The 14,780-nt window shown below is 38.6% G+C and overlaps 1 protein-coding gene across 1 annotated transcript in view; it reads right to left on the reverse strand.

Moving 5' to 3' along the window:
- cpm (carboxypeptidase M) overlaps nt 1-14,780 on the reverse strand; it is a 48,088-nt gene that overhangs the window by 4,769 nt on the left and 28,539 nt on the right. The window contains exons 5-8 of the mRNA XM_073838894.1: nt 5,455-5,642; nt 5,164-5,334; nt 4,795-4,947; nt 1,155-1,303 (exon numbers count right to left, since the gene is read on the reverse strand). Coding sequence (XP_073694995.1) covers nt 1,155-1,303; nt 4,795-4,947; nt 5,164-5,334; nt 5,455-5,642 — 661 coding nt within the window. The remainder of the gene's footprint in view (nt 1-1,154; nt 1,304-4,794; nt 4,948-5,163; nt 5,335-5,454; nt 5,643-14,780) is intronic.

Raw genomic sequence — 14,780 nt, forward strand, 5'->3', positions numbered from 1 at the left:
CTGAGACTGAGCGTGACTGAGCGAGAGGGAGTCTGAGCGTGACTGAGAGTGAGCGTGACTGAGCGTGAGCGTGACTGAGCGTGAGCGAGTCTGAGCGAGAGCGAGACTGAGAGTGAGCGAGTCTGAGCGAGACTGAGAGTGAGCGAGTCTGAGCGAGACTGAGAGAGAGCGAGACTGAGAGTGAGCGAGACTGAGCGAGAGGGAGTCTGAGCGAGAGGGAGTCTGAGCGAGAGCGAATCTGAGCGTGACTGAGAGTGAGCGTGACTGAGCGTGAGCGAGTCTGAGCGAGACTGAGAGAGAGCGAGACTGAGAGTGAGCGAGACTGAGACTGAGCGAGAGGGAGTCTGAGCGAGAGGGAGTCTGAGCGAGAGCGAGTCTGAGCGTGACAGAGTGAGCGAGAGCGTGACAGAGTGAGCGAGACTGAGCATAAACGAGAGCGAGACTGAGCGCAAATCTGAGACTTAGCGTGAGCAAGAGCAAACACAAACTTACCTGAACCGGCCCGAACGAGCGCAAACACTAATCCGAATGAGAGCGAACGCAAACCCGAACTTACCTGAACCCACCGGAATGAGGGTGAACGAAAATCCAAACCCACCCAAACAAGACCAAATGCAAACTTACCTGAACCCACCCAAATGGGAGAGAGCAAAATAAACAACTTTCTCAAATTCTAATTTCTCAAAAGGACACCAGTTTTTCTTTCCCAATGGAAACATTAGTGTTAAAATTAAGTTAAAATTTTCATAAAAGATTAACTCAAACATTTAACTAAACAAATAAGGTACATCTTTTTAAATAACTAATCATGCTAAAATACTTATCCTACAAAGATGAAGTTAACGAAGCCTTTAAGGAGAAATTAATAGTGTTAAAGTTGGGTCAATCAACCATATGTCCTACACTAATGCACATGAAAACAGTCCAGTCATACATGGTGCCTATTGTCCTTTTTTCTGACTAACATCCCTGGCCGATTCTAACCCCAAAGCGCTACATTCTTAAGCTGCAGTGCAACTGTCAGAGCGAGTTGACTTGTGACTCAGAGAAGGCTGCCAACCCTACTAATTACTTATTCCAAAATACTCAGCACTGTGATTTTAACAGACGTAATGTTCTTAACACTTAGATCAGCTATGAAGGCCTGATCTTACAGTGATGGTGTAGTTGCCAGGCAGCAGTAATCTGTAGTATTCGCCGTTACGATCCGTCCTGAAAGGGCAAAGGTTTCTTCTCCCAGCCACCTCCACTACAGCATTTTGGACAGGCTTCCCATATGAATCAGTCACTACTCCTTTCACCCCTGTAGGGAAACATTTTTTAAACACTATATTCAGGTGAACAAAACATCGCTTCCCTACAGTGTTTCGCAAAAACCTGCCTATTAAAGGAGTTGCTACAACAGCACATGTACATAATTGTCAATGGATCATAAATGTGAACACAGCTTCACTGTAAACAATTTTGTAATCTCTGTGAGGCATTACATGACTCTAGCTGCTCTAGTTATTTAACGCTCTATTTTGGCCCGTTGTTTAAAAGGTGTGGTAACGCGTGTTGGCTTAAAATCCTGCTGTTTGCTTGCGGATGGATTACAGGGATGGTTGCGTCAATGATGGGTGTGGACGGCACCTTTGTTCTTGCGACTCGGCTGTGGGACTATCCCGTCGCTAAAGGTCAGGGATGGTACGGTGTCGGTTTGTGCGATTCATTTGAGACTGTAAAAGGATATTCTTATTGTGCCTTAATAATCCATCCACCCTAATAGTTTTTATCCACCTTATTTTTCAATGTGGAAGTAAACTGTTTTCCATGAATGAGCCACACTTCCAATTCATTAACTGATATCATTTCAAACAGCTAAAAATACTAAAGCCAGGTGCATTACACAATGCCACTGCTGACTTTTACAGGAAAAATAAGGTGGATAATTGAGTGTAAGTGCAAACAGAAACAATAATCAGGTTTTGAAAAAAAAAAAAAAAAAACATCTTTACTCAACTCTTTGGATCACTCATAGGGGCCTATGATTAATGCAAAACACAAGTAATATAAAAAGTTAGCACCATTTTCATTTTTATTTTTGAAATTTCTTGTACAGACAAGTTCGCCAAAAACAAGTTACATTTTCTTTGGATTACTTTAATTGTTCATGTTTTATGCCTTAAATTTAGTGTATATTTCAATTTAAAATTACAGTACATATCCAGAAAAACAGATCTTTAGAAAAAAATGAAAAGACCACAATACAGTGCTACTTGAAAGTTTAGGAACCCTTATGAACTTTTTCACATACAGAACAAAACACTCAGATTTTCAGTCCTGAAAGTTGACAAAGACAATCCAATCAAACTAATACAAAAACATGGAAAATGATCTGATATTACATATCTGTGAGTAGCAGAAGTACGTGAATCTCTAGGATTAATGCTTCATTTGATCGTTCAGAGATGTTTTCAAACAGGGCATGTACTGACACCTGATAGTCACCTCACTATTCTATTTTCTAGAACAGGGATCTATCAAAGTCTGATCATGTTTGTGGAAGTGAATCATGCCACGCACAAATGATATCTCTGAGGACCTCAGAAAGAGTTGTTCATCAGGCTGGAAAAGGTTACAAAACCATTTCTAAACACTTTAAACTCCACAAATCCAGTCAGTCAGATTGTGAACAAATGGAACAAATTCAAAACCATTGTTACCTACCCCTGGAGTGCTCCACCTACAAAGATCAGTCCAAAAGCAAGAACAACAATAGTCTACACGCTCTCCCGCATTGGCTGATAATATGTTCACGAGTCCACCGTCAGGAGTACGCTAAACAAACGTGGCGCCAGAAGAAAGCCAATGCTCTCCAAAAACAACATTGCTGCCCATCTGCAATTTGCTAATCACGTGGACAAACCAGATGGCTATTGGAGAAGGGTTTAATAGGCGTATGAGAGCAAAACAGAACTTTTGGGTTTCAATGAAAAGCGTTACGTTTGGAAAAAGGAAAACTGCATTCCAGCATAAGAACCTACAAACATCTGTAAAACATGGTGGTGGTATGTTTTGGGCCCGTTTTGCTGCATCTGGGCCAAGGCAGCTTGCATTCATTGATGAAATTCTAAAGGAAAATGTCAGAATCTCTGAATCTGCAAGACAACGACGACAAGTTGATCAAAGAATGAAATTAAAAAAGAAAAAAAAAAGTTCATGTTTTGGAATGGCCAAGTCAAAGTCTGGACCTTAACCCAATTGAAATGTTATGGTAGGACCTAAAGCAAGCAGTTAATAGGAGTAAACTCGTCAACATTACAAACTTGAAATTGTCTTGTAGGAATGAGGCCATTTCTCGGTACAAGTCATTGTGCAGGACTGATCAGCAGTTACGTTTAACTACAGTTATTCCTGCAAAAGGGGGTCACAGCAGGTACTGAATGGAAAGATTCATACTTTTGCCACTGGTTTACTGAGAGAAATGTTACATATCTGTCAATGTATACTATGTTGCATTTCTTTGATGGGATTCTGTCAACTTTAAAGACTTGTGTGAAAATCTGATGATCTTTTGGGTCATAATTATGCAGAAATATAAAACATTTACAGACTTAAGCAGCACTGTATTATTATTATTATTATTATTATTATTATTATTATTATTATTTATTATTGCTAAAAAAAAAAATCATTGTTCAAGCACATGCTTTTTGGTAGTAATTTTAATTGATCCACTGACTGGTTTTCAGAGGGGTCTAAAACTATACAATATTTAATTTTACAGATGTCACAGGTAAATTTTACAAGCAAACTATTAATGCCACTAACAGCTAATAGTTAACATTAACCATTGGTCTGCCAATTTAAGTTCCATTAAAGGGTCAGTTCACCCAAAAATAAAAATTCTGCTATTAATTTCTCACCCTCATGTCGTTCCAAACCCATAAGTTCTTCATTCATCTTCAAAACACAAATGAAAACACAGAACACTCCTCTAACATTAGTTTTCGGTTCCTGTTTGGTTATTTTTTAGGTGGAACCAAATACTTCCATTAGGGAAATGTTATTTTTATTTTTATTTTTTTTGGTGGTCTTAAGTAACTTAAAAATAACTTACAGAGAATGTTCCCTATTGGTTCTTTTTAACAACCATAAAATAACGTTCCCAGAATGTTGCCTGGCGGTTGTTTTTAAAATAACCTAAAAATAACTTTTTCCCTAATCATTATTTTTAGGTCATTATTTGCAACCATAAAATAACCTTCACAAAATGTTACATGGTCATTATTAAATCACTTGAAAATAACCTGTAGAGAACCTTCCCCCCAGAACATTGTTTTTCAAATAACCCAAAATAACTTGCAGAGAACATTCCCTAATGGTTATTTTAAACTAGAACCTTATGTTGGAGTAAAAAGGTTACACGTTATAATGTTAAGGGAAATAACGTTACAATACAGTACAAACCAAAAACTAACATTCTATTTCCATTAAAACTTTCCTGGTTAACCCAAAACAAACCTTGTGTCAGAAAACCCATGGATCTTTGTGTTCTGAAGATGAACAAAGGTCTAAGTGGTTTGAAACGACATGAGTGAGCAATTCATGACAGAATTTTCATTTTTAGTTGAACTATCCCTTTTATAGGAATCTCACCCGCGAGTCACGTGGAATCGTGTAGACCTGAGGAAAGCCCGTTTGTTCTAAAATGTCTTGTATGCAGAGATTACTCAGAAAAGCAACACCAGTCAATGAAATGTAACAGATATGCGCTTGTGAGCAATGTTGTGTTCATTTACCTTTACCTACCTAGGTGTACTTGTTGCATATAAGCCAGTAGGGCAGGCTTATTAGTTTCCCACAGGCCGGGAAGCTGCGCCTCTGGAGGAAACTTGCAGCAAGAGATTTCCAACGTGAGCTCCAAACACTGTGCCCACACATAGTTATAGTCTTGCATTCCCCCTAGGAGAACAACAGATCAAACTCACATGTAGCTACAAATTGGTAAAAATATTTCAAATGTTACAAAGGTCTCATTAAATAAATTATATTTTTCTTATTTTACAATCATGTTGCTAAAATGTTATCGTTACTATAACTACATCAAAATATTACCTATTTTTGCAGGCACACTGCCATGTACAATTATTAAACTTATGTTTCTTAGAAGCCTCTTACCTGGTAGAGGATACCAGTAATATCCGTTAGTGATGCCGTGCGTGAAATCCTGCAAGTCGCGACAGCCGTTTCCGTCCTGCATTTCGCTGTGGCTATAGGAGTAGGTCTTCGCCAGGTGGATAAACACGTCGTCGTCGGGAGAGATGCTCTGGCCTCCTTGCAGTTCGCTTCCTGAAACAAACTCGATCGCGTTACGATGCTGGACTAATAATTCTGACCGTCGCTGCTTTCAATCGTTTCTTAAAAAAAAACACTAGAATAGCTACTGTTTTGTCTTCTTTAACAACTAACCTCCATTGCTGTTGTCGTAGGGATAGCTGGCCACCACCGCTCCTCCGTGGAGATTGGCCGACAGGACGAAACTTTCCGTCTTCAGCCAGTCCATCACGGCCCTGACCTCACTCTCCCTTTCCCGATCGGTATCGCTCTCGAAGGCGTCTGGAAAATTCCGATTCAGGTCCACTCCGTTCTTATTATACCTGCAAGGAGAAACCAGTTACTCCCAGAAAAATAGGCATACGTAAAAACTGTACTTTAGCATTACGCACACAAATTACATGCTTCTCCCACATATTTAATCAGTATTTTTTAATATGCTTTGGTCACTTTATAAATTTTAATTGTACACAGAATTGTACACATACCCCTTTTTTCACCTTTATGTTGCTGCCTTATGCTAAACTGCTTTGAATTATTTTTTGTCCCCACATACACTTTAGGGGCACTTGCAGTTTAGCTCAGGAGCATTCATATCATTTGTACATATTACTACACTTTAAGTGGAGCTAGCCTGTGGCATATTCAATTGAATAGGTATGATTTGGAAAGATATACACCCCTTCGTGACGTGAAATGCACGAAGAGCAAAAACCAAGCCCTGGGGACAAAATAATTGCCCGAGACAGGATTGCATCAAAACGACAATCTCTGGGAAGATTACAGAAAACAAAAATCTGCTGCGTTGAAGGTTCACGGAAGCATGTACAATCCATCTTTAATGGATGTTTGAAACAACCGGGACTCTTCCTAGAGCTGGCCTCCCGGCCAAAATGCACAATTGATGGAGAACAGTCTAAGTTAAAGAAAGAGTAATCAAGAAGCTGATGGTCACTCTAGTTGAGCTCCATGATCTTATATGGAGATGAGAAACCTACATAAGAACAAACATCACAGCAACACTCCACCGATCTGGCTTTATGACAGTGTGATCAGACTGAATCTTCTCAGGAGACACAAGAAAACGCCTACAGAACTCTCAGACTGTAAGAAACCGGATTCTCCTGTCTGATGAACCTCAGTGCCAAGCATCATGCATAGAGGAAAGCAGACACTGCTTATCACCTGCACAGTACCATCCCAACAGTAAACGTGTAGCGGCTGGATCCTCGTGCTGTGGGGCCGTCTTTAGCAGTAGGGACTCAGGGACTTGTCAGAGTGGAAGAAAACCTCAACGTAGCAAAATATAGAGACGGCTATAATGAAAACCTACTCCAGAACCTCAGACTAGGCAGAAGCTTCTCCTTCCGACTGGACAATGACCACAAGCACAACAAAAGTGGATAATGGACAACTCTGCAAATGTCCTTGAGCGGCCAAGCCAGAGCGCCTATGCTTGATCTCAATTGAACATATCTGAGGAAACCTCCAAATGTCTGCCAGGCCCCATCCAACCTGACAAAGCTTGAGAGGTGAAGACGTGAGAAGAAAGGCAGGTAATTGCCAAATGCAGATGTGCAAAGCTTGTTGCATAATACCCAAAAACACTTGCAGCTATAAAGGTGCTTCAACAAGTACTGAGTTAAGAGTATGAATATTTTTGAAAACTGCTTTTGTTTTTCCTTCCTCTGTCAGTATGGTGTATGGAACTCAATGTCAGGTCTGATGTGAAAAAGTAATTTTTTAAAACAGTTTATCATAAGGCAGAAACGACAATACGTTGAACAAGAATATGAACACTTTCACAAGGCGTTTTATTTGTCCCAAAGCGCACAGCTGAGGACGACCGTCATAGCTTATTAACTTTCACGTAGGAGGTTCAACTTTCTCTAACACATACCTGAGAAAGCAATGCAGTGACTAATATTATAGACTGTTTTTGCGTAAAATGAAGGAAGTCTGAGATGTTTAATATCTAAGAACTCAAACTGCTCATTAGCAGAACTGCACAGATCTTCTTACATTTTCAATGCTGATTTAGGAGTAACGTGACATTGACTGAATGGAAATTAGCCAAAACAGTTCACAAGTAAACAGATGAGGGACAGAGGATCTGTTGAGCTTAGTAAATGACAGCCATTCAATTGATTGAAGTGGCCTGCTCAATAAAAACAAATCATTCAGTACAGTCATCAACAGGGAACAAAACAGTGTCAGCTTATGACAACTCCAAAACAGACAATTATGTTTTTCACTAACAATTCCCTCTTCTCCCAGATCCCCAAAATAACACAGGCTGTTTTTGAAATAATTCATAATGATTAACTAAATTGACTGCTTCAACACCACGTTACATATACATGGTTCTTTCACACTTTCGCAACAAATAATAATGTCTTTCTTTACTGGACTTGAGCAGTACACCTGACTCCATTGTTTGCAGCCTGAATCTGTGCTGACGCCAAAATCTTAAAGGATGAAGAACATCAAAAAGCGAACTAGCAAACTAACAGGCCGGTGACAGCCGTTCGCATTAGCTCGTGCTGACGGGCCTAAATTTGTGCGGGTGGATTAGTGTGTTCGCCGTGACGCCGTTGGGTGGAGCGATCCTTCTTAATCCCGAACGCGGAGCGCCGGCTCCACGCTGTACAGAAGTGCTTCCCTCAGGGATTCCTATCTGCTTACTGTTGCAACACTTTGAAGTGTTTTAAAACGGCCTCCCTCTGTCAACAGATGCAGCTGAGCTAAACCGGCACGTCTGGATGCAAGCGCACATGCCAAAATATAAATATTGCTACTGTATATAAAATTAAATAAAAAAATAAAAAACACAAGAATGTCTAATTTTTCCTTACTGTACACCTTTTACAACTTTATGCTCACACAAACTTTATTTGATCAAAAACAGAATCTGCACTCTTTAAGAGGTCTGTTAAAACTCAATGCGCTCCACTGAGTTTTAACAGACCCCCTTAAAGAGCACGATGACTTTGGTTGGAGGTAATTAAGAATGGATGGGGAAAAGTCATTGCAATATGACTGGTTATGTTCAGCTGTGCTTGGTTCACGCGATAAATCCAGCCTAGTGTGTATTCTGCATTCGCAAATCGGTCTAAATAAACAATATAATGGCGTTAGTGGAAAAACAAATATAAAAAAAACTACTTCAATGCAGTGCCTGGCAAAAATATTCAAACCCCTTGATTTTTTTTTTCCCCCAGCCTCATGTCAAAAAGAAAAATGCCTGTAGAGCTCAAAGACAGGATTGCATCAAGCTATCTGGGGAAGAGTTAAAAAAAATTGTTGCATTGAAGGTTTACAAAAGCATGTAGTCTCCATTGCCCTTAATGGAAGTTTGAAACAACCACGACTCTTCCTAGAGCTGGCCTCCTGGCTAAACTGAGCAATTGATGGAGAAGAGCCTTGGCTAGAGTGGTTACCAAGAACCTGATGGTCACTCTAGTTGAGGTCCATGATCTCATATATGCAGATGCATAACTGCAACACTCAACAGATCTGGGCTTTATGGTGGTGTGGCAAGACTCAATCACATGAAAACACACTTGGAATTTGCAAAAAAGCATCTAAAGGACTCTCAGACTATGAAAAACAAGGTTCTGTGGTCTGATGAACCTTCATTCCAAGCATTCAGAACCTCAGACTGGGCAGAAGGTTCACCTTCCAACAGGGCAATGCCCCTAAACACAGCAAGAGTGGTTTATAGACAACTCTGCGAATGTCCTTGAGTAGCCCAGCCAGAACCTGGGCTTGAACAAAATCAAACATTTCTGGACAAACCAGAAAATGTCTGCCAGACCACATCCAAGCTAACAGAGCTTGAGAGGTGAAAAGGTGAGGCAAAGAATGGCAGATCATTGCCAAACATTGATGTGCATCATACCCAAAAAAGACTTGAGGCTGTAAAGGTGCAAATGTACTTTTTTTATTTTATGTTTTATGAAGTTGAAAACTCTGTTTTTGCTTTGTTATTATGGTGCATTCAGTGTAGGTTGATGCGGAAAAAAAGACATTAAATAGTTTAACAAGGCAGCAACACAAAATGTGAATATGAAGGGGTATGAATACTTTCCCAAGGCACTGTAAACTACTTTTTACGTCAAAATAAGCTTTCAAAATGATCTGTGGGAGAAAGTAATCAGCTTGGTAAAATATAAAGTAAATCTCAATGTCTCTTTCCAATATGATGATCCAAAAAAAAAATAAATAAATAAATAAATAAAAAAACAAGTTAAACATGTAAACTATTAAAAAGATGTATTATTTTGTGGAAAAAAAAAAGTGATTGGGACAAGAATTTCCATTTGATTGATTAAATAAAGTACTTTGAGGACTCTACTAAAATTACATACAAAAAAAAAAAAACCCTAACTCGTATATAAAATGCTTACATTATACTGTAAAGGGACCATTTGATAGAAAAACAGCCATTCAAATTAGGAGTCACACAAGGTCACAGTCTAATGCAGCTCAGAAGCCAATGACAATGGAGAAAAACAAACAGGTTTACTTGTTTTGGTTTGGTACAAAGGTTTTGAGGTTCAATAATCAAGCCTCCCTGGGTGGTCGACGTCAAAATGCATGCATAAAACCAAGCCAGGCGCAATAAACAGGATGTGTGTATGTGCCACATTTTACTGGCGTTCAAACAGATCTGTTTCTTCCTGCTTTCACAATACAAAAAAAAAAAAAAGTCTTTAAAAGCTGGCCTGCACTCTCATCTTCAATGGCTGTTGCAGTTTAATGGCAGAGATGAGCTTGTTTACGCCAGGTTCCCTCACAAATATTAAAGCTCTTTAACTTGTTTGAAAGCTTTTTGAGAACTGATTAAGCACCTCATAAATCTGATCAGATTCTCTTGCGTCTGGCTCGGATTGTTTTCTTTCGCTGATTGCCCGGCCTCATCCAGACACCTGATTCCTCTCTTAAGACTATCGAATCTAAATCACCTCAGACGCTTAAGCTGATCGATGTGGCGTGAAACAGATTCGCTCGTAAAAATGGTTGATTAACAGCTTTCGCCTCTGTAAACTATTTGTCTAAAAGAGCTCTTGAGGTTTCCATTAGAGGCGAGCTGTTACTTTGATGGGGCGGAACGGATCGCTGCGGGCCTTCGCCCTTGTCCGATTCTTTGTGTGACCGATGTTCGCTGTTTCACTTATACGAGCTCAGGATTTTGTTAGGAAAGCCGATCTTGGGTCAGTCTAAAAAGACACATAGCTCCCTCTCAGATATATAGAGTGATTTGAGAAGTAAACCCAATGGGGTTTACTTTCCTTCAACCACTGTTTATATGTAACGACAGCTTGGAGTTGATTTATCATGATGTTTTCAGGATGACTTTCAGTTCGGATTCTTAAGCATGCAAACATGCAGCCATAAAATCTTTGTCAGCCTGCACTCAAGGTCTGTCAGTACAATTTGGAGGAGTATCAGGGCTGTCACGGGGCGTCTGGATGTGTGAGTGCCATTAATCTGAGTGACAGGCATTTAATAGTGTTTATGTTGTGCTTTGTGGCTGTGGAGTGATTGGTGCAGAATGGAAATACTTCTGGCATGTTTCACTGATCCTTATAGGAATAGCATATAGCACAAATCCTGTCATTGTTTATCGAATCTCATGTTTTAAATCTTTAATGAAACCCAAAAAGAGTGGAAAGTGTAATCTGCTCTTTGGCGTACAAAAAAAAAAGGGAAGTGAATGGGAAAATGTTAATGCTTTAGATTTTCAATAAGATAATTGTGACCCTGGACCACAAAACCAGTCATAAGGGTACATTTTTTTTAAATTGAGATTTATGCATCATCTGAAAGCTGAATAAATAAGCTTTCCATTGATGCATGGAATCCAAATTAAGTTCTTAGCAATGCATAGTACTAATCAAAAATGAAGTTGACATGCATTTATGGTAGGAATTTTACAAAATATCCTCATGGAACATGATCTTTACTTAATATCTTAATTTTTGGCATAAGAAAAATCAAACATTTTGACCCATTCAATGTATTCTTGGCCGTTGCTACAAACATACCTGTGCTACTTATGACTGGTTCTGTGGTCCAGGGTCACAATTGTATGCAAGGTTTGAAATGCAGGACACTGTATATGGGCCATTCTACAGAATTGGTTCAGAGTTAGATTTAGAAACAGCTTAATTTATTTTTCCACAAATTATGTATGCAAGTTGTATAATATTTAAAGTAGACATGTTCAGTAATTGTACAGTTGATTCCATTGTTGTACTTTCAAAATGTTTTGGAATATTTCTCCTCTTCCCAAATTTGTCACCATCAAAACACAGTAATATATAATTTGAAAAAAGTGTGTTTTATGAGATTCTCTATTTTCAATCCAATTTTTCTTTGTAAAAGGCAAAAGTTGATCATACTGATTTCAAACCTAAGGATTCATTAGTTTGAATATACACTGAACCAAACACTATTATAACATAGTATACTATATTTGACAATCCAGTATATTTTATTTTTGACAAAACATCCCATGTTTTGGTAGTGACTGCACATTTTCCATAGTGATTTCAATAAAGTTTCATGATTTAAGAAATAAAATGTTTGTTTTTAACATCACTTTTAATAAATAAAATATGAGATTTTTTTTTTTAAAACAATGGAAAAAATACAACAAAAAAAGTGTATATTGTTTTCATATGTTGAAATTTAGGGGTTTCATGGGTCCAATTGGAAGTACCCAACAAATGACAATTTTATTAAGCTTACTGATATTTTAAACATTATTCTGAGTTTCAATAGACAATAGAAGGATCTTTCTATTATCTAATTTTTAAATACAGCAGTTTGCACCAATTCTGGCCCATATACTGATTCAGCTAGTAAGCCACTATCCTATTACAAACACAGCCAGGTTTCCCAAATTAACATTTCACCCCACCCTTCCTGCCATTCTTTAGAGCCCGAGGTTGACATGTCACTAACAAAAGCAAATGTTTTCAAAACACCGCAGAGCCACGTTGTTTACATTGTTCATGAAGTCGACCTAGGAATGGCTTACTTATAATTATCCCTATGCATTCAAATGGGACAGGAAGGATTGCACATTGCCATTTAAAGAAAACTACTCGCTGCGTTCGGTGTGTGAGAGATGTAAAAGATGGATATATCGAATCAAGATGTACTGGCCACATTCCGCGGCAGACTTTCAAACTCGGCCCGAGGAAAAAAAAATCCTGCAGTCCAGCTGTGCTTTCGGCATTAAATTATAGTACTTTCTCTGAAACCTCAGATGAGTTTGATTTGCGCCAGTGACAAACTGACCGTTTGTGTGCGTGTTTGCCTCTTTCCGCAGCGAGAAAATGAGAAATGGCGGGCCAAGACATCTGTGGATCTTTTGATGGTCGCCCTAAACGACTAAAACCTCAAAAGTTGTCTTTTCTTAAATCGGAAGGTCAAATTATTGCCATACTCGACATAAATCTGACAACAGAGTAGATTTCATTAGCTACCAAATATAGTCTCGGTACAAGTGCGTCTGAAAATAGACCGTTTCCCAAATGAATGAAGCAGAATGTTCGTTTCCTGTCAATCAGTCCTTTGAGAACAAAATTTCCTCTCAATCTAAAGGATGACAACATGATTTTGCTAATTATGGTCTGTAACTCATATCTGCAAAGAACTAACATTACTTTTTCCACAAAGGCTAATAATAGATAACCCAATCTACTGCAATCCACTGTAATAGTTGCCATGGATGATTTTATTTAGTAAACTACTGAACCTGTGGCTATAAATAAATGTTCTTTCTCCACAAGAAACATTCATAAACAAAGCAGACCTGGTTTCTGCTTTTAACATTGATAAAGAAATGGTACTTGGGGACCAGATTACACATTACAATCATTTCTGAAGGATCATATGACAGAGAAATAATGGCTTTGCCACCACAGGAATACATCTTATTGGACCCAAAAGTATATGCATATAGTATGTTTCGGGCCATTTTCATGGTGATGAGTATTTTTGTCCTACAAGTAATGAGTCAGTGTTTCCTTTGAAAAATATAATACACACACACACACACACACACACACACACACACACACACACACACACACACACACACACACACACACACACACACACACACACACACACACACACACACAAACACCATGACGTTTAATTTAAATGCATAAATGTATAGGTTACTACAACACAAAAAAATGCAATACAGCTGTTGGATAAAGTAAGATCATCAAGCTCAAAGTTGTTCTGTCAGTGGATATAAAAAAAACAGCAAGACTTTGCAATTGTCCAAGCAGGGAAGCATGCCTTTCTAAAGGTTTGACCATTTGAATGAATGGCTGAAGTTTATTTCTAACTATATGCCTGAGCATGGTCTTCCCATTTCACAAAGTACTGTTTGTGAATTATTTTAAAATGTACTAATGTTTTTTCAAAATCTCTTTTACTTAAATATACTGCAGTGCCAAGCATTTTTCAGACGGCTAATAAAGGAGGAAAGGAACTGCAAGTCTTGTTTCTCAATCTGGTTAACGCCTTTGGATCGGTTCCTTATTTCTCCTGAGAACAGCTTTTGAGTTCTTTAACAAATCTGGTAAAACATTACTTTTGATATTTGCCATTTTCCCTTGCAACATCCATACATCATGACAACGATTGGAAGCATGCATAATGGCAAGGTGCACCATCTGCCCCTTGGCCTTTACTATGGCAATGGAGCTCATAATCAGCCTCAAGATGGGTTGCAGAATGGGAACGACTACAGTTTGGTCAGTAGTTACAAGCTTCTATGGATGACTTGAAAAAGAAGTTCACTTCCAGAATGAAAATTTCTTGATAATTTACTCACCCCCATGTCATCCAAGATGTTCATGCCTTTCTTCAATTGAAAAGAAATTAAGGTTGAGGAAAACAGTCATAGACGAGGAATAAGGGTCTTGTCTAGCAGAATGATAGGTCATTATCTAGGAAAAATACAAATTTATATACTTTAACCACAAATGCTTGTCTTGACCTAACACATTACGTAATCATGCATGCATGACGTAGACAGAAGAACCCAACCGTGCAAAGAAAGTCAAATGCCCTTTACAAAAAAGGGTAAAACAATGATGTTGGACGATTTTGAAGTTGGAGAACTTGAGATTGAGCTTTGACCCTACCCTACCTTTTCTATCCAAAGTACACAGATGAATTACATAAAACCCTAATTTCTTTGTGACTGAAGAAACATGAACATCTTGAATGACATGGCGGTAAGTAAATTATCAGGAAATTTATTCTGGAAGTGAACTTCTCTAACACTTACAACAACAGTCCCCTGCACCATAAGACTAGAAAAACTCCATCACATTGGTGAGGATGAAAATCAAGGCCAGTAAATGAAGTAGCATCTCCATTGATTTTATATTGATGAAACATGTACCAGCTGTTTTAAAAAGGCC

This window comes from Garra rufa, chromosome 4, assembly GCF_049309525.1.
Source record: "Garra rufa chromosome 4, GarRuf1.0, whole genome shotgun sequence".
In the NCBI taxonomy this organism is placed as follows: domain Eukaryota; kingdom Metazoa; phylum Chordata; class Actinopteri; order Cypriniformes; family Cyprinidae; genus Garra; species Garra rufa.